This window comes from Nyctibius grandis, chromosome 6 (assembly GCF_013368605.1).
Source record: "Nyctibius grandis isolate bNycGra1 chromosome 6, bNycGra1.pri, whole genome shotgun sequence".
NCBI lineage: Eukaryota > Metazoa > Chordata > Aves > Nyctibiiformes > Nyctibiidae > Nyctibius > Nyctibius grandis.
The window spans coordinates 31,522,396-31,542,344 of NC_090663.1; the positions used below are offsets into that span (position 1 = coordinate 31,522,396).

The following is a 19,949-nucleotide window of genomic DNA, read 5'->3' on the forward strand; positions in this document are numbered from 1 at the left end:
TTCTTTCATCTTTTCACTTCAAATAATGAAAGGAATCTGGACTTAAGTTACTACAGATCCCTTCTGTACTGATGATAGCCTCCCCCTCACTTCTCCCCTTCCCTTGTCCTCCCACGCAATCTGCGGCAAACTGACACTGATTATTGCTGCTTCTTCCTATGGCTGAAAAACTCTCTGTAATTTGCAGATGCCAAAGGCTGACACTGCCTTACTTATGTTACGTGAGAATCAGACTATAGCACAGTATGTGCTCATCTTGTTATCATGCAGTTTAATTCTGAAAAACACGAGGGGACACGTTACCAAAGTTTTTTGGTGTACAAGCCAAACATCAACAATAGCCACTGCCAGATAAAAGCAATTTCTTCTTGGAGTCTCAGCACTGAACCCTGAGGGGATTTGTGCAACTAAGAGCAAGCCCAGAGAGAACAACGAGAGCTGCAACTCTAACATCTTAGGAAAGGATGCAGCGAAATACAGTGGGACTTCCCTCCTTTCCCCCCAACAGCTCTGCGTGCTCATTGAGGGGGATAAATGTGAATATTTTTTCCTTCATTTTTACAGAGAAGTGGGGAATTGCCCAGATAAGTAATGCCCATCTCTTCTCCAGGCAGATCTCTTCAGGACAGTGTATCTCCTTTGCAGACATTCTCCTTGTTCAGTACAGCATGTCTGTCTTTGATGCTTCACCTGGAGGAATATCCCTCCGGATGGCAGCCGAGGTGGAGGAGCCAGGAGCTCCCCTCCTGACCCACTGTGCTGCTATGGGCAGTTCCCCCTCAGCAGAGGGCAGGGAAGAATGCAGCTGACATCTGATGGTGCATCTGGAGAGGTTTCTCTGTCTGCCTGCCTCAGCCACAACCACATAGATGGTTGTACATGTTGGGAGGAGGGAGGGTGAAACACCCACTCATGCTCTTTCCCCTTTTTTACTCTCCTGATTAAAGCATTAAAAAAAAAGGTAATTTCTTCCTTTGAAAGTAGGATACTTCTCACTAGGTTAGGGGAGCTATGCACCACCATCCAAAACAAATGATGTGTAGGAAACGCTGTATTCCTCTGTGCTCCTCCATGAGAAATAAATTTGTCATTTATATTCAGAAGCAGAGTAGTTCTGTGGATGGAAACATGTGTCTCCTACTCCACATCTAAATGTCACTTGCCTCAACTCCAAACAACTGCTGAAGTAATCAGTGCGTCCTTCCAGTTTTTCTGCTACTTTCCTCAAGTCGTTATTTTTGCACTCACATGTCTCACTATTTCTCCAAGAGCCAATAATTAATATAAATGTCAGTGCATTGTTTGACTGGAAGGGACTTGGGAGGCCAGAGTTCCCCTGATGCTTGAACCTGATTGCCTGAACACCACAAAAAAGCTCTGTTAAACGCTGGCTTGAGTTAGACAAATGCCTGGCTTTTGAAAAGAGAATAATCCCAAACAGGTGGCACATATTCACAGCTATAGTGCAGAAATCCAGGTAAATCCAACTAACTCATAAACTTTTTTCATATGAGAGACTTGCACAACTGCTTCTTTTCTTCTTTCTCTTCCTCCTCCCGCCTCTCCCCCCAAGTCCTTTCACCTCTAACACAGCACATTTGGACAAAGGGCAAGATGCAGTACAAGCTTAAAATTCTTTAGGAATCTGCCTCAGAGGGTGACCTGCCGCTGGGGTTAAGCCAAAGCAAAGCAACACCAGATCCCATGTCACCACTGTCAAGCCTCCAGTCCCTCTAGAAAACCAGTCAAAAGCCTCCCTGCATAGTTCTCAACCCACTCACATGTTAAACCTCTGCTTATCTTTCAGGGTGTATTAATACATTTCGGGTGTGGATTAACTTGTCCATCAGTGTGTTACAACTCAATCCCCCTTCAGGATGGGAAAGAATTTTATTCGCTGTTTTGAAGAGATTAGCAATAGGCTAACTGGGGAGAAATGTGTTATCAGATCAAAAAACATAGCTAAAAATGGCTCCCTGTCTTACAAAATACTGCTTGAGACTGCCTTGCAAAGACAACCAAAACGTGGAAAACACGTGTCAAACCCAGGCGCTGCTCAGCCTTTGGTTGGCTCCGTTTTGCTAATGATATCTCACTGATCAAAACTGCATTCCATAGGAATTGAAAACAAGATGTTTACAAGACACCCTGGAAACTAGACATGTTTATGATGAAGCCGGTTACACAGCACTTCTTTGCAGTTTTTAGATTACCCTGTACATCTGCACTACTCAGCAGATACTTGATTGCTCTTGTACACACTCCTCCACAGTTAGCAACAATTTTTAACATCTCAGACGCCACCAAAGCCCATCCGTCCTCCTCTGCCTCCCCAGACCATTCAGGTGACAGCTGTTGTAGTCAAGTTCTGCTGCCAGAGAGTGGAAGAGGCAAAGACCAGCTGCATGGACGCTATTGAAGCTTCACTGTGGGAGCCATCCTCCTTCCAGGAGTCTGACAGCACATCCAACGGCTGCAGAGACTTGGGGCTTTCTCCACATCACCTACTTCAGGCTACTTAAGGCATCTAGCGGTCAGGTATCTATCAGAGATACCTGGCCTGGACCAGAAGCCAGTACAGCTGTATCCAGGCTAATTTACCTTGCAATGCTGATTGACTTGTCTGCAGGATCACCACTGATATGTCACTAGATGGTACCAAGACCCTCGGCAGCCTCCTTCTGAGCATCCCCATGCTATGTCCTGTAGGTGCACTGCCAGGGAGCCTGTAGCCTTTTGGACAGCAAGTGGTTCTATTTATAAAGAAAACCAAGAAATGAATCTTTTGAGACATGATGAAAGATCCTTCAGAATAATGCCAGCCTGTTCTGAAGTCTCCAACCTTCGTTTGAACTTTTATTGCTGACTCTAACATGTAAAAAACAGGCCCTTGGTGCCTGAACACTTGTTGCCTACAGATGTTTCACAGCAAAGCCTAACACCATTCCTGTCCGTGGTGGCTGTGGCTTTATGTAGGTTTGGTACCAGTGCTATAGGGAACATTATCTGATGAATTTTCTTAATCTTTGTTCAGATAGGAACTGTACATTTAGAGCTGTTTTTACCTGAGTACCAGGTCTGCGTGTTGCTACCAGATCCTTCACCATTTTGACCTCAGACACTGTCACTCCACCAACCATAAAGATGATCAGAAGAGGATGATCACCAGGGTGAGGGCGATTCACCTGTAAAATGAAGGAAAGAATTATTAGTAGTTGCTCAGTCCAACTCCAAACCTATGGACTAGCAGTGATCGGCTCCCTGAGCTGCTGGAGGAAGACTAATGAGAAAGCTCAGAAAGAAATATTCACGGCATGCTGGTTTCTGTAGCAGCTGAGAGGGAAACTGATGGGGATGACGTCCGGTTAAAACTAATGAACTGTTGGACAGCGGCGGCAGCAGCGACAGCGGCGGCAGCGACTTGAGGTTAGTGCGGGGGCGAGGGCGACATCGGGCTTAACCGGGTGGTTTTCGTACTCTGGGCACCCCCCGAGCCCGCCACGAGCATCAGCCCCGAGCTGCTTCCCTCTGACCCCGGACCCGGAGGTTCCCGGCAACGAATCAGGAGAGGACGGGGCGTAGCCGGAGGCACGGCGGGCGATTTAAGCGATTTAAACGCACCACCCCCTGTGGTCAGGTGATAAAAAGCCTCCTGGAGGGCAGGGACTAGTCCCTGTCCAGAGGGGAGAGGGAGAGTCAGCAGTGACTGTGTGAGTCAGCAGTGACTGGGTGTGTCCCAGGGCGGGAGAGGCCGCAGCAGTTTGCAGCTCGTTGGGGAGGGCGCTGACTCCCTCCCAGTGCACAAGGCGAGGAAGGTGCCAAGGAGCTGTGAACCAGGGGTGTCACCAACAGGTATTTCCCAGCTCAGTGAAAGAACAATGGTATCTATCCGGCGGAAGAAGACCAAAATGGATGTGGGAACCCAGACAGAGCTCCCACGGAAGGAGGCGATGGTGCAGGTCGCAGGCTGCAGGGAATGCTACAGCGTCTCTGTGGTGTCAGGGGGCTGCGTGCGCTGTGAGCAAGTAGATGATCTGCTCGGCCGAGCGGCACAGCTGCAAAGCCAGGTTGAAAGGCTTCAAGCCAAAGTAGAAAGGCTTAGGAGCATTCGGGAGGCTGAAATGGAGATAGACTGGTGGAGCCAGGCTCTGCCCTCCCTGCAACAAAAATGGGAGCACCTGCCGGAGAGCTCCCAGGATCGAGGGACCCCTGTACTCTGCCCCTCTCAGGTGGAAAACAATAACCTAGAGGAGAGGAGTGAGTGGAGGCAAGTCTATGGCCGTGGCAAAAGGCGAGTGCCCTCCTTGCCTACCTTGCCTCCACAGGTGCCTCTGAGCAATAGATATGAAGCCCTAGTGGAATACAGCCGGTCCAATGGGGATGTGGTGGAGAGGCAACCTATATCAGAGGTCCCACCACAGTCAGAAAAACCTGACAGGCGTATAGCTACCTCCTCCACAAGGAAGAAGAGAAGAGTTTTAGTGGTTGGAGATTCCTTCCTAAAGGGATCTGAGGGCCCAATATGCAGAGCTGACCCCCATCACAGGGAGGTCTGCAGCCTGCCTGGAGCCCGGTTCTATTCAATATATTCATTAATGACTTGGATGAGGGAATAGAGTGCACTGTCAGCAAGTTCGCTGATGACACAAAACTGGGAGGAGTGGCTGACACACCGGAAGGCTGCGCAGCCATTCAGAGAGACCTGGACAGGCTGGAGAGTTGGGCGGGGAGAAACTTAATGAAATATAACAAGGGCAAGTGTAGAGTCCTGCATCTGGGCAAGAACAACCCCATGTACCAGTACAAGTTGGGGACAGACCTGTTGGAGAGCAGCGTAGGGGAAAGGGACCTGGGGGTCCTAGTGGACAGCAGGATGACCATGAGCCAGCAGTGTGCCCTTGTGGCCAAGAAGGCCAATGGCATCCTGGGGTGTATTAGAAGGGGTGTGGTCAGCAGGTCGAGAGAGGTTCTCCTCCCCCTCTACTCTGCCCTGGTGAGGCCGCATCTGGAGTATTGTGTCCAGTTGTGGGCCCCTCAGTTCAAGAAGGACAGGGAACTGCTAGAGAGAGTCCAGCGCAGAGCCACGAAGATGATTAAGGGAGTGGAACATCTCCCTTATGAGGAGAGGCTGAGGGAGCTGGGTCTCTTTAGCTTAGAGAAGAGGAGACTGAGGGGTGACCTCATTAATGTTTCTAAATATGTAAAGGGCAAGTGTCATGAGGATGGAGCCAGGCTCTTCTCAGTGACATCCCTTGACAGGACAAGGGGCAATGGGTGCAAGCTGGAACACAGGAGGTTCCACTTAAATATGAGGAAAAACTTCTTTACGGTGAGGGTGACCGAACACTGGAACAGGCTGCCCAGAGAGGTTGTGGAGTCTCCTTCTCTGGAGACATTCAAAACCCGCCTGGACGCGTTCCTGCGTGGTATGGTCTAGGCAATCCTGCTCCGGCAGGGGGATTGGACTAAATGATCTTTCGAGGTCCCTTCCAATCCCTAACATTCTGTGAAACTCCCCAGTCTGGTGAAGGCCACAGACTACTACCCCCTGCTCATCTTCCAGACAGGTGGGGAAGAAGCTGCATCCCGTAGTCTGAGGGGGATGAAGAAAGACTACAAGGCCCTAGGACGGTTGGTGAAAGAGTCTGGGGCACAAGTTGTTTTCTCCTCCCTCCTTCCATTTTCAGGTGATGACGTGGGATGGAATAGTAGGATTCTCTCTATTAATGCCTGGCTACGAGACTGGTGCTACAGGCAGGGCTTTGTGTTCTTTGATAATGGCTGGTTTTATAAGACAACAGGCGTGACTGTAATACATGGGAAAGGCTTATGTCGTAGGGGCAAAAGGGTTCTGGGACAGGAATTAGCAGGGCTCATTCGGAGAGCTTTAAACTAGACTCGAAGGGGGATGGGGTAGTAGCTGGGCTTGCAGCACTGGGGCAACGCTCTAGTGTTGAGGTAGACCAGGAGGCCTCCCATCCCCCTGGGGTGAAATTGGTGTGCTCAGCTCGCTCCCTGAAATGCCTGTACACCAATGCGCGCAGCATGGGGAATAAACAGGAGGAGTTGGAAATCCGTGTTCGGTCGGGGGGCTATGATCTAGTGGCAATTACAGAGACTTGGTGGGACGCCTTGCATGACTGGAATGTGGTCATGGATGGCTATGTCTTGTTCAGGAAAGACAGGCCACTAAGGAGAGGTGGTGGAGTTGCTCTTTATGTGAGTGAGCAGCTAGAATGTATTGAGTTCTGTCCAGGGGCAGATCAGGAGCGAGTTGAGAGTTTGTAGGTATGAATTAAGGGGCAGGCTGGCACGGGTGATACTGTTGTGGGTGTCTATTACAGGCCACCGGATCAGGATGAGGAGGGTGATGAGGCCTTCTACAGGCAGCTGAGAGCAGTCTCGCAATTACAGGGCCTGGTTGTCATGGGGGATTTCAACTACCCTGATATTTGCTGGGAGGCCTACTCAGCCAGCCATCCTCAGTCCAGAAGGTTCCTCCAGTGCATTGATGATAACTTTCTGATGCAAATGGTGGATGAGCCAACTAGGAGAGGAGCGCTGCTGGATCTTATCCTCACTAACAAGGAGGGTCTGGTTGAAGCGGTGAAGGTTGAGGGCAGCCTTGGTTGTAGTGACCATGAGATGGTAGAGTTCAGGATCTCATGTGGCAGGAACAGAATAGCTAGCAGAATCGCAACCCTGGACTTCAGGAGGGCCAACTTTGGCCTTTTCAAGCAATTGCTAGGGGAAATCCCATGGGACAGGGTACTAGAAGGTAAGGGGGCCCAAGATAGTTGGTTAGCATTCAAGGACTGCTTCTTCCGAGCTCAAGATCAGAGCATCCCAGCAGGTAGGAAGTCAAGGAAGGGTACCAGGAGACCTACATGGTTAAACAGGGAACTGCTGGGCAAACTCAAGTGGAAGAAGAGGGTGTACAGATCATGGAAGGAGGGACTGGCCACTTGGGAGGAATAGAAGTCTGTTGTCAGAGGAGGCAACTAGGAAAGCTAAGGCCTCCTTGGAATTAAACCTTGCAAGAGAGGTCAAGGACAACAGAAAGGGCTTCTTCAAATACATTGCAGGTAAAGCCAACACTAGAGGCAATGTAGGCCCACTGATGAATGAGGTGGGTGCCCTGGAGACAGAGGATAAAAAGAAGGCGGAGTTACTGAATGCCTTCTTTGCCTGTGTCTATACTGTTGGAGGCTGTCCTGAGGAGCCCCGGACCCCTGAGGCCCCAGAAGAAGTCAGGATAGAGGAGGAATCTGTCTTGGTAGATGAGGGCTGGGTCAGGGACCAATTAAGCAATCTGGACGTCCATAAATCCATGGGCCCTGATGGGATGCACCCGCGGGTGCTGAGGGAGCTGGCGGAAGTCATTGCTAGGCCACTCTCCATCATCTTTGCTAAGTCGTGGGGAACGGGAGAGGTGCCTGAGGACTGGAGGAAAGCAAATGTCACTCCAGTCTTCAAAAGGGCAAGAAGGAGGACCCGGGTAACTATAGACCGGTGAGCCTCACCTCCATCCCCGGAAAGGTGATGGAACAACTTGTCCTTGGTGCTGTCTCTAGGCACATCAAGGATAGGGGGATCATTAGGGGCACTCAGCATGGCTTCACCAAGGGGAAGTCATGCTTAACCAACTTGATAGCCTTTTATGAGGACATAACCTGGTGGATAGATGATGGTAAAGCTGTGGATGTGGTCTATCTCGATTTCAGTAAAGCGTTTGACACTGTCTCCCACAGCATCCTCGCAGCTAAACTGGGGAAGTGTGGTCTGGATGATCGGGTAGTGAGGTGGATTGTGAACTGGCTGAAGGAAAGAAGCCAGAGAGTGGTGGTCAATGGGACAGAGTCCAGTTGGAGGTCTGTGTCTAGCGGAGTCCCGCAAGGGTCGGTTCTGGGACCAGTTCTATTCAATATATTCATTAATTACTTGGATGAGGGATTAGAGTGCGCTGTCAGCAAGTTCACTGATGACACAAAACTGGGAGGAGTGGCTGACGCGCCGGAAGGCTGCGCAGCCATTCAGAGAGACCTGGACAGGCTGGAGAGTTGGGCGGGGAGAAATTTAATGAAATATAACAAGGGCAAGTGTAGAGTCCTGCATCTGGGCAAGAACAACCCCATGTACCAGTACAAGTTGGGGACAGACCTGTTGGAGAGCAGCGTAGGGGAAAGGGACCTGGGGGTCCTAGTGGACAGCAGGATGACCATGAGCCAGCAGTGTGCCCTTGTGACCAAGAAGGCCAATGGCATCCTGGGGTGTATTAGAAGGGGTGTGGTTAGCAGGTCGAGAGAGGTTCTCCTCCCCCTTTACTCTGCCCTGGTGAGGCCGCATCTGGAGTATTGTGTCCAGTTGTGGGCCCCTCAGTTCAAGAAGGACAGGGAACTGCTAGAGAGAGTCCAGCGCAGAGCCACGAAGATGATTAAGGGAGTGGAACATCTCCCTTATGAGGAGAGGCTGAGGGAGCTGGGTCTCTTTAGCTTAGAGAAGAGGAGACTGAGGGGTGACCTCATTAATGTTTCTAAATATGTAAAGGGCAAGTGTCATGAGGATGGAGCCAGGCTCTTCTCAGTGACATCCCTTGACAGGACAAGGGGCAATGGGTGCAAGCTGGAACACAGGAGGTTCCACTTAAATATGAGGAAAAACTTCTTTACGGTGAGGGTGACCGAACACTGGAACAGGCTGCCCAGAGAGGTTGTGGAGTCTCCTTCTCTGGAGACATTCAAAACCCGCCTGGACGCGTTCCTGTGTGATATGGTCTAGGCAATCCTGCTCCGGCAGGGGGATTGGACTAGATGATCTTTCAAGGTCCCTTCCAATCCCTAACATTCTGTGATTCTGTGATTCTGTGTTTCTAGGGAAATGGAGTCTTCATGGCTTTCACTGAAACCTAGAGGAGTTTCTCATGAGGTCTGAGGGCTTCTCCCTCCATTCTTTATTTTCTCGCTTTCCCAGAGTGGGAGGAGAGTACTACGTGGATGCACAGTTTGGATACAAATACGCATGGGGCTTTAAGGAATGAACGGTAAATTACTACCCAGTAGAAGCAAGGTGTCCAGCCTAAACATGCTAGAATCCCTGCCTGAGGTCAGCAATGGAAAGAATCATAAATAATGTGTTTTCACCAGTCTAGTGAATAATCCTTTACAATTCATCACATGAAAATAAATCAGGTTCAATATAGTATAAAATCAGTTTCTAGCTTGTTTCATTTCAGAGTTTTCAATACTTCTATGACTGGGTTGTAACTAACATAGAGAAACTTTAGCTCAAACAAAACACTTGTTTCATTTTTCCCCAATTATTATTAAAATGGCACAAACATTCCACTTCAGTTAAGACTTTATAAAACCGCATTTTAATTTTAAACATGAAGGTGATGCTTTACATCAGTTTCCTCTTAACTACTTATAGAAGTTTGATTGCTGTGCTGTTTCCTAGCAAACTCTTTCTTTCTTGCTAAAACACACTCCCCCAACAATGCCTTGCTCCAGTCTTTGGGAATGATGTCAATGGAGCCCGTGCAATTGCTCTTGTCACACCACCTTTGAGCATGAAACACTCCAAATGCTTGGCTCTGAAAAGTGACAGTGAGAACAGTTTAATTTGCTCCTTTTTAGACTCTCCGCCCCCTCTCCTTCCACAAGCATAGGTTTTGACAGCATTCACTCGACAGAATGAACGTGGTCACCAACTCGTGTTTGGGTGGAGCGCAGTTCCTTTGCTTTCCCCACCACGGCAGCTATCTTTGATCCCTGTGGCTCCAGCTCCTGAGGGTAAAACTCTTCTTCTCTTCCTTGTTGTGGCTGCTCTGTATTTAGCCTTTGGGCAATTTTTCTTCCTGCAGCTCCGTCAGACTTTCTGACTGGCAACCTTCAGAAGAGACTCTTCCCTTTGAAGCAAGCACAGGGGATGGCATGCTCTCTCTCCGGGCTGGTTGGCCTTTGATGACACAGGGCTTCCTGTTCAATGCTGCTCCCCAGGCATGGAGTTCTTCAACTCCCTGGGAGTTTGAAACCAGTACAAAAAGCCTTAGATGATAGATGTATCAGTGAGCTGAGTATTTGTGTACTGGGTGTTTATTCTCTTAATTGCCCCCACTTTGCCAGCCATCTTCATTGAACTGATGGCACAAGATAGCATATATACCACAATTCAGCAGTGTCCTGCAATTCTGGTGTGATATTGAGCAATTTTCCATTTACACCAACAGACCAATTAAATGGATACACCAGATCTTACAAAGACTCTATGCACTTCCCCACATCAGACTACTCACTTCTTACTATCCGCACGTTAACATAGTGTCAACCTCAAATGAAAAAAAGTCCATTCCTATTACAAACACCATGAGGAGTTTAAGTAAGACCTAAGTATTTACTTACAAAGCAGGTCAGATAGAGCTATTACTTGCTAAAATATTAGTGGATTTCATGCCATAATTGCTGTAAGCAGTGCACAAGGTTAAAGAAATAACTGCTCGCAAAGATGGTGAAGATAAAAGTTGACAAAACACTCTGCTACGGCACTTCAAGCTAATACAGGAATTACTGTTTTATTCCTTTTCATGTATCTTTGCTCTTCTTAACCCTGTCACCAGAGCAAACAGCTCCCCTCCATCTCACAAAGCTCCTGAATGACCCAAGATGTATGTAAAGAGCTTGAACTTCAGAAGCGTGCTATTGAATAAAGCCTCTCTTTCCTAATATCTTTCCTAGCGACAACAAACTCACCATAAACATGCATGCATAACATTGGACACACTGAAAGGACACCCAATATAAGAGCATTAATCGGAAAACACAATCTTTCACGGCAATACTAAAGAGAAAATGTCTTGACAAATCATTTCCTTCAGTCAAAATAAACCTAGATCCAAACACATGGTGCCTATATAAAACTTATTATTTTTCAGAAGACTAAAGTTCAAACCACAAATTCCAGAAATGCACATTAAAAATACCATTAGGCATGCAAACTCTAAATTAAATTAAAATTGCAATGAAAAGGGTCTTGGAATCTGTAATTTTGTTATGCTATGCACAAGTGTTTTGAAGGAGGACAATACTTTGGGTACAAAATATTTGGCTGTGTTAAGAATGCAAGTTTCTGCCACGATTTTTTTGTTTGATAATACAACCACCCAAGGCTCTCTCTTCTGAAGGAACTGTCTGCGTGTAGCTAAAGACAGCTCACTTCTGTGATACAGAAGAAGAACTGAAATGGACTGCAAAAAAAGCAATGTCTGTCTTCTGGTATTCTTCTAAAGTTTGAGTGTTTTGGGACATTTCTGAATCACATTTACCGTGAAATCTGAATTTTGCAAAAATCCCCAAGTGAAATTCACTTTCAGTTCAAAATGCCACGCATTAAAAAATTGGGACCGTTACCTCAGGCAATTAGAAAGACTGACCAAGAAAAAAGCAAAACCATTACATCAAGTGAAGGAGCCTGAAAGAAGAAGGAATGGTTCCCTGAGCTAGCAGAGCATCCCAGCTGGACATCAGCCTTCTCTCCAGCTCCAAGCCCACCACTACTGCATTTCCTTGGGATGCTGATGGTTAGAGGGCTTTTTGCTGGTGCATGTGTCGGTGTGGAGGAGAGGGAGAGGGGGAGACGGAAAAGCGGGTGACAGCAGTCACTGAAACTCTAAAACTGAAGCAGGAAGGGGTGGGAGGACAGGTTTGTTCTCATGGCAGATCACAAAACACAGCCTTTTCCTCTGAGGAAAGTCAGCAGAAATAACTTCCACTGCCCCACGAGAGCTATCTCTGCCAGCCAGGACACCAGCACCAATGCATCTGCTATTTGTGACCAACCAGAAACCAAATAATTTAGCTGAATAACTGGAAAAAGGAAAACACATCAATCACCAGAAACTAGACTGCCATGCAAGGCACTTGCTATTAATGATACCCATCTCAGATCATCATAAATCATGTGTGTTCTAGAGCAGCAGTCAAAAGAGGGATCTTTGCGGCAGGAAGGCCTTTTCCCTTCACCTTTCCTAAGCTTCAAAACAAACACATCCACCAGAGAAACAACTTCTGGATGAGAGGTTTCTTTAAAAGTCTGCTCTGGATGAACTTGTATGAGTCCATCCCTTACCAAAGCATGTTTATGTGAGTTGGCGTTTATATTCAGGCATTGAGGAAGAAACAAAAACATAAGGAAGCTCACGAAATAATTACAGTGCTGATGGTGCAGTAAGTGAAGAAGATCCTCTTGCGTGAGAAATACAGGCTGGTCAGAAACTCATTTACATAATAATCGAGCACTTGCCAGCAAGCCAGGCTACAAACTAAATGAGCAAGCACAGACACATTTGTGAGGTACGTGATGATGCCTATGAAATATTCATCTTACATAAGGTTCACTTGCTCATCTGTTACATATTCCTTACAATAGGATATTTTTCTTACTAGCAGAGATGCAGGTACTTACAGGTACATTTTGCAATAATATACTTCATACTCTTACATAAAACTCTTCAGTGGAGAACTCAGGGTATTCAGTAAGAGAGCTGAAGGTACAGCACGCTAGCTACTCCACACTTCACCTCCGTAGACGTTTAACGAACGCTTAGCAAAATAGGCTAATTTGTAAAGCAGAGTAAGCTCTTGTAGAAAGACTGTCTTAAAACGCACTAAGAGCATCCACAAGGCAATTGCTGATAGGCGTTCTTCCTCCCCACTGCAAGTTCAATCTTACCAAGTTATAGAAAAGGCACTGAATATGGAGCTCCTCTGACAACCCTCCTCCCCTTTGAGACCTGACTGTTCATACTTCTCTACTGTCTCAAGGCTGCTCGGCGTCCTTAAAATCCTTTGATGAGGTGCCTTGCAAAATGCCTTTTGGAAATCCAGCTAGGTTATATGAACTGGCACTCGCTTATCAATTTGCTTGTCGGGTGTCTCTGCAGAGCTCCAAAACCTGCGTGAGGCAAGGCTTCCCTTTAGCAAAGCCACACTGCCTGCTCCCAGACATATTATCCTTATTTACAAGTCCAGCATCACCCTTATTTAGGTATCCAGTCTGCTGCACTCCTCTTGTTTTGTTCAGCAGGTGCTGCCCATCTGTACTGTACCTGCATTGTGGTGCCTCAAGCTATTCCCAGCCCCTCTGCAATGATGTAAGTCTCCTAACTGCCCCTTAAGTTCTGCTGAACATGATCAACTCAAATACATAAAATCAGCTACTGTCGTATGATGCTATGACCTCAAGAAATCTTACAGATGAGGTTGGGAAGCCTGGTTTACCTTCATGAACATGCTGAATCCAGTTTTAAGGAGATCGGTGAGGCCCGATGACATGTGCTCAATATCAACAGGATCAGGTCGATCAGGATTACAGATCTCTTCCACTATCTGTTTCAGCAGTGGTTTGTAAGAAGCCTGCACAAAAAGAACAACGCACTGTGAGTAAAACTTTTTAGACTTGGTGCATCTGCTCTTCTAAATGTTTCATTTCCATTAAAGGTAACAAAAATAATTATCCTAGAAAGGAAACCATTCAGAGAGTTAAAAAATTATTGAAGCAGCAGTGGTCTTTGTGACCTTGACTGCAAAAGTGCACCAGCACAGTATCAAACTGAAAAGACAGCAAGACGGCCATACATTTACTCTGTAAGGGAGGCAAGGAAGAAAGGGGGCTTCTAGTTTCTCTGGAATCTTTTTGGAGGTAGTACAGAAAGGGACAGCAAAACGGATGACACTCTGTTGCCCATCATGCCCATTACAAGATCTCATTCCCTTTGTAATGATTTTACCAACATTTAAACAGGGATTTTGAGGAGGGGTTGCTCCCTGACCACTCCTGCCTTCCCACAGGTGTCATGTCAGCACTGAAGCCTGGATATCAGCAGGGCTGGGAAGAGCCCAACCTGCCTGTTTGTCCCTCATGGAAGAGCAGAGCTAAGGAGTTCCTGTTAGTCCTTCAGCTTCTTTGGCCAGGGCACTCTATATAATACTTTCTCCTGTGGAAAACCTTGAGAAAAATAGGCCACTGATACCATGCATGTCAGAGCTTCAGAGAAGTTAGGGACCAGGAGAAGTGGAACATGTAAAGGGGAAAATGGTCAGCATCCTGGAAGATCCACTTCCAAAAGATCCACCCTTCATCCTTTCCAGGGTCCACAAACCTGTGCTGAATATGCATCAGTAGCCTAGAATTTCCACACTCCCTTAGCAAGGTTTAAACCACTCTGCCACCCTGAAAAAGTTTCTAAGATAAAAATTTTAGGGACTTGTGGAAAGATGCTCTTTAATGAAAATTTGACCTTACATGGTTTACAGATGGAGTTTTGTTTTGTTGCTTTCAACTTTGCCCAAACTGCAACGGAACCACAATCATTTCAGGAAGCATAACAGTCTTAGAAAATTAGCAGCTTTCAAATTAGCACATTTGTTTTCCTTTGGGACTAGCCCATGTATACATCATCCCCTAGATTTCTTAAGGGAATCAAGTGTAACAACATTCATTTTGTAAAGATGATATCTACAAGAGACATCATGCAAGATAAACATAAAAATGGATGGAAAATAAAAAGCAAGCCACTTGGCTTGAAACTAAAATTTTCTGGAGCAATTAAAGAAATGTTTTTCATCCAACTCTTTACAGTGAGGAACAAAACTTGAGAGTTTTTGAATACAGTCCTGTCAACACAGATTTATACAACTCATCTAGTTCTTCTCACAACATATGCATAATTTTTAATGGAGCCAACAAAGCAAATTACAGCAGACATGAGCTGCGGGATCTTTTAGGAAAATATGCCAAGATTTGTGTCAAATCTAGTAATGCAATAAACAACTGTTTGAAAATACACATGCAGGCATGAAGTCCTATGTATAAAAATCTGCTTAATATCTTCATACATGAGGAACAGAAAGACATTAGGAATGAAATATTTTTGGAGTAGAGATCAAATCACACTTAAACAGAGAGGCTTACTGCATGAAATTAAAGGAAAAATATTGTCTGACTTCAGACAAAACTATGTACTCAAAAGATGTTAAAAAATGTGCTATGATTTTGTACGTCTAAATTTTCAGCACCAAAACTCAGTGCCTTTCAAAATGATCCAGTTTGGCTACACAGATACTAAAAGGCAGATACTATGATCACTTACCTTTTTTTTAGCTATGACTGTTTCAAATATTTTCAAAATCTTTTATGACTTGAAATTAATCTATTATATTTTTAGGGAGTTTTTACTTTATTTTTTATACAACCCCCAATAGCTGCATTGATTTCTAACTCATATAATGAAACTTATTGACTTGAAATTCTGGTGGGGCACAAACTGTGTTAAAAACGGTTGTTAAAAACTTCAATGGCTATGGGACATAACTCAGACAAGATTGTAAGGAGAAAAGGAGAGAGAAAATGAGAGAGAAAGAAAGAGAATGAGAAAAGGAGAGGGAGGAAGAGAGGGACAGAGGAAGGAAGGAATATACTTAAGAGGAAAGGAAAAGAACAGTAATTACAATACCAGGCAAAATAAATACTCTCCTCTTGCAAGGTCGCTACATGAAGTGGTTTGATAACCTTATGAAAACATTCACTCATCATTTTATGTAAGACACATAAACTTTGATGCTACAAGTCCTTCTAAGAGGCTATCCAATTCCCACTTATCAATAGAAACCTTTTTTGAGTCTTAACAAGAAATGGAGGCTTCCCAGCTCCTAACAGATGAAGCAAAAAAACAGCTATAGGCTAAACCCATTCCCATAGCACTAAGCCAGACAGGGAATGCCCATGGCCGCGGGAAGGGCACTATTTCTTCAGAGGAGCTAAACTGATTGCATGCAACCTATGTATTAACACTTGCCAGTCAAAAGAGAGGTCCATTTGTAGAGCGCTGTATGTATGATGGAAAAAACCCCATACTGACAGCTTATTTCTGCTACTCTAAACCTCCTGAACAGCCCTCAGCAGAAGGTTGGTCCTATTCAAGCAATTAAATCCATCGCACAACCAGATTAGGGGGCTGCAAGGTATTAATACATCCCTTGCTGCATTCCAGCACTTAGCCCTATGCAAACAACCTGGGTTACATCCAAAGAACATCCTGATGCTAATTACACTTCCAGGAAACTTTTAGAGGGTATTTTCTTATCATCCAACTGCCCCCCCACTGAACCGTATTAAATGTTTAACAATTTTCCCCATTTCAGACTCTAGACTGCTCCTCAGTGCCAGGAGACTTCAGTAACAGGTTTTCTCCACTTGAGCCTTCCAACAACATTTTGCAACACTCCCAATCCCTGTTGTTACAAAGCATTGCTTAAATTGAACTACCTCCCTTTGCTGGCCCACGGCATACTTGTGAGCTTGGAAGGAGTTTTTTTCTGGCTCAAGGCTGTAATCAAGTTTTACAGTCTCTCTCTAAATCACTGTATGTGCTTTCCATTGTAAAACTATTTTTAACTGAAAAAAAAAAAACACTTTGGGGGAGACGGAGAGAGAGAAAACCACTGTATGTTAGTCCTGATGACCTATAGTAATATCGTAGTTCATGTGTTCATATTATAGAAACAAAAGCTGCATTTTCCCCCTATTTACAAATGGGCCCGCTTCTCACACTTACAGAGATGGGAGAGAATATACACAGAAATACAGTTGCTGTATGGATGCACGCATCCTGCTTTGCTGTGCCGTGAGAGGTCTCAGTCCAGCACCATCCTGACCTAGCCCTGCCTTTCATAAGCATTTATGTCATATCCCAGTGCTCCAAAGCAAATCCCAAATTTCTTCCTCAGACAGTTCTTTGTTGACATTGATATGGATATGCCTGAGGTTGGATGAAGGACTTGAGGAAGTTCTTGATGATTAGGTCAATGATAAAATGTGTACTTAAATATTTTCCACATGGGCAGAACATATATAGGATTAGCACATTAGCAAAATTAGTGCTGTAATTTTGACAGCGTGGTAGAGAAATAACATACACAGGGAAAAGAAAGATCCACTTGCCTGCTGGGTGTTGCTGCCTGGATTATGGATGGAATTAAACTGTTTCATGTGCATTCGAGCTCTTGCGATATCCCTGAGGGACCGAAAGATAGTGTCCACCGCATCTGTTGCTTTCTGAGATGTCACGTTCAGGGACGAGTCACAGCCTAAAGAAATAAAGAAACATGGAGGTGAGTGAGTGAAAAACTTTCAAGTGTTTTGATAATAAGCAGTAGGAAAAGGATAAATTGAAGGAAATTTTAGTTTCACCATGTTATATTCTAGAAACTCAGGGGCTCCTTAGACAGCATGTCCTCAGCATGGCACAAGACACTGTAGCTAAGCAAGAAGGCATAAATCCCAGACAGCAAGCAAAATGAACAGCACCTCTCTAACCACATTTGTCATCTAAATCATACAGCAATTTCCTCAGCGCAGGGTATGTTTTGCTCTCCACAGCAAACAGAAGGTCCCATGCTAACAGGCCCCGAAGAAGAGCCCCCCACGTGGAGAGGAGCCAGCTGATTTGTTGGTCTCTTCGGGGCAAAACAGCCATGAAGCAGGGAATTGCTCCTCAGGCATCATACCTGGGCCCCGGCTTGCAGCCTGCTGACTCCAAATGCATTTCCTACCTTTGCGACAAGAAAAATGGGAACAGCTCGTGCTAAATACAGCAGAAAACATATCTACACATTGGTAAGAGCTGTATTACCATAAAAAAGTCCTTATCCCTCAAAGTGGCACAGTTATTACTTTTAATGTATTTTCCCAAAGCACTTCTGCTAAGATATGATGCTTATCTTCCACTGAGGCCAAACTCCATTTAGGGGACCACATAAAAGGTCCCTCCAGGTGGCCAGGCAAAGAGAAATTCTTACCCTGGGCTCCATCCCCCTCACCGCAGGACCGATGTTGAACAGAGGTGTAGAAAAAATGCTTTCTCAGCTGACCTGCTGATGAGAATTATCCAAGTGAGAGAGAAGTGGGTCATCTGGTATTTGCATTGCCCTGTCAACACAGCTCTACACCTGTTGACATCTCTGCCTGCCTCTCTTCTTGCTTGCCTCCTTGTCCCTGTGGCAGAAGGGAAAATAACCCTTCTTGCGACACACAAACACACACTCCTGCTTATCGCCAGTGTCTTCTCTGGGGGATGCTACTGTAGTGGTTTGTGTGTCCATCCCCCAGTCCTGCAATTGGTCCTGCACCGGCAAACCTCTATGTCTGCGCAGAATCCTGCTGAGAGGATGGGGTCTTCCCGCAGGTCCCAGCACCCGCCGGGATGGTGCCTAGATTTTTGGCGGAGATTTTTTCTGAACAAACTTTCCTCTACAACTGACAGAAGATGGAGTTCTTATGCACTAAAGGAACAACAAAAAAGGTGGTACAAATTTTCAAAATTTACAGGGAAGTCCTTATAGTTAGCTAATCTAGATCACTCTTTCACATCTTTGCATTCTGTACAGCAGAATATATATAAAATATGTATACATACACACACACTTATAGAGGTCTGAAACTAATCCTACAAGATGGTAACTAGACACTGAGCTTTCATTTGTCTGAGTATGATTTGTTGAAAGGCTCCAACTTGGATCCCCAGCTGGTGCAGCAGAACAGAAAAAATGACTGTACTTCTGCAGGGCTGCATGGGACCAAGCTGCTGAGGATTTATGCCATTACATCCCACAAAGCAACGAGCGAACACGAACCAGGCCTTGGTGACTCCCATGTTGTAATTCTAAGGCAGACACTCATATATTTTTGGACAGGGCTGTTGAAGTTATTAATATATTTTTTAAATGAGTGCAAAATAGCTTATAGAAATATTTTTGTTGTTATGTATGTGCAAGATCTGTGTGCTCTGATACTTTGATTGACCAAAGCTTAGTTTTTCACTTGGCAGAGGAGCCTGTGTGTTGCCAGTGAAAGCCCTGAACACAAACCCCACTCTGCAGCTCATTACCCCACTCCACTGGTGCTCTTGAAATCAGAGAGATGGCTCCTGTGAGTGATCTTGTGCTGGTTTCTGTGCTGAAAAAAGTGAAGCTGAATACCTCCTGGACAGATGAGGTCGATAAAAAAAGTCTGAGGTGACAAATCCTGGTTTATATTTATCACTAGCACAGGCAAAATATTCAGCGAAGATCTTGTACTGTCAGCGTGATTTTACCCTGCCCATGGGAAAACACAACAATGAGAAAATGGGGCAGACCTTGCTAGCTCCCAACTCAGAGGCTGTGCATATTTAATAGTTAACATTTATAAAGCATTTTGCAAATGAAGAATAAAATGAAGAGCCTTATCTCATTACTGTATTACTAGATTTTTCTTCTCTCCGACAGACAAGCTTTCTCTGTTTTAGCCACAAGGGAGATAAGCAGCTCCTAGCTAATGTAAATAGTTATATTTTCTTTGTCCTCTCTTCAATCCTTTCTCAGCAAAAGCCACTGCCTTTGGCTAAGCCATCTCTGCAATGTTTCCTTTCACTAGCAAATGCAAGTCCCCCATGCTGAACAAGTTCAGGCAAGGTAAAAATCACATCAACTTTGATTTGCTTTGGACGCTCTTCTTTTTTTCTTAATTGTTTATTTTCTGGGACCATTTAAAAGTCTTTTGTTTTGGCCCTACAGCTATTTTTCTCATGAAAAGAAATATTTTTTTTCTTCTGTTGGCATCACTTCTTCCTCACTCTCTTTTTATTTTAACAAGAGCTTTTGACCAAGAAGTTTCAAACCAGCTTCTCACTTCCCACTTCTGGAACGGCAGTGCAGTTTCCAGCGGACATGGTCTGGCTTTGTGGCTGGAAGCCCTCGAAATGCTCCCCACCTTGCCTGGCCCGGTGCGTCCTGCTTTGCCTTTTGTTACAGAGTCAATCTGCTCTTGAGCAATCTCTCGGTGAAGCGCAGCCTCTCTAATATCACTCACTGCTCAAACCTTATTGCCAGGAAAATGCCATCCAGAGCTTGGGCTCT

At 45.4% G+C, this 19,949-nt stretch overlaps 1 protein-coding gene across 2 annotated transcripts in view; it reads right to left on the bottom strand.

Moving 5' to 3' along the window:
* The window catches only part of SCFD2 (sec1 family domain containing 2), a 215,067-nt gene that overhangs the window by 2,695 nt on the left and 192,423 nt on the right, over positions 1-19,949 (bottom strand). For both annotated transcript variants that reach the window (XM_068403521.1, XM_068403520.1), the window contains exons 6-8: positions 16,996-17,141; positions 13,275-13,409; positions 3,066-3,185 (exon numbers count right to left, since the gene is read on the bottom strand). In XM_068403521.1, coding sequence (XP_068259622.1) covers positions 3,066-3,185; positions 13,275-13,409; positions 16,996-17,141 — 401 coding nt within the window. The remainder of the gene's footprint in view (positions 1-3,065; positions 3,186-13,274; positions 13,410-16,995; positions 17,142-19,949) is intronic.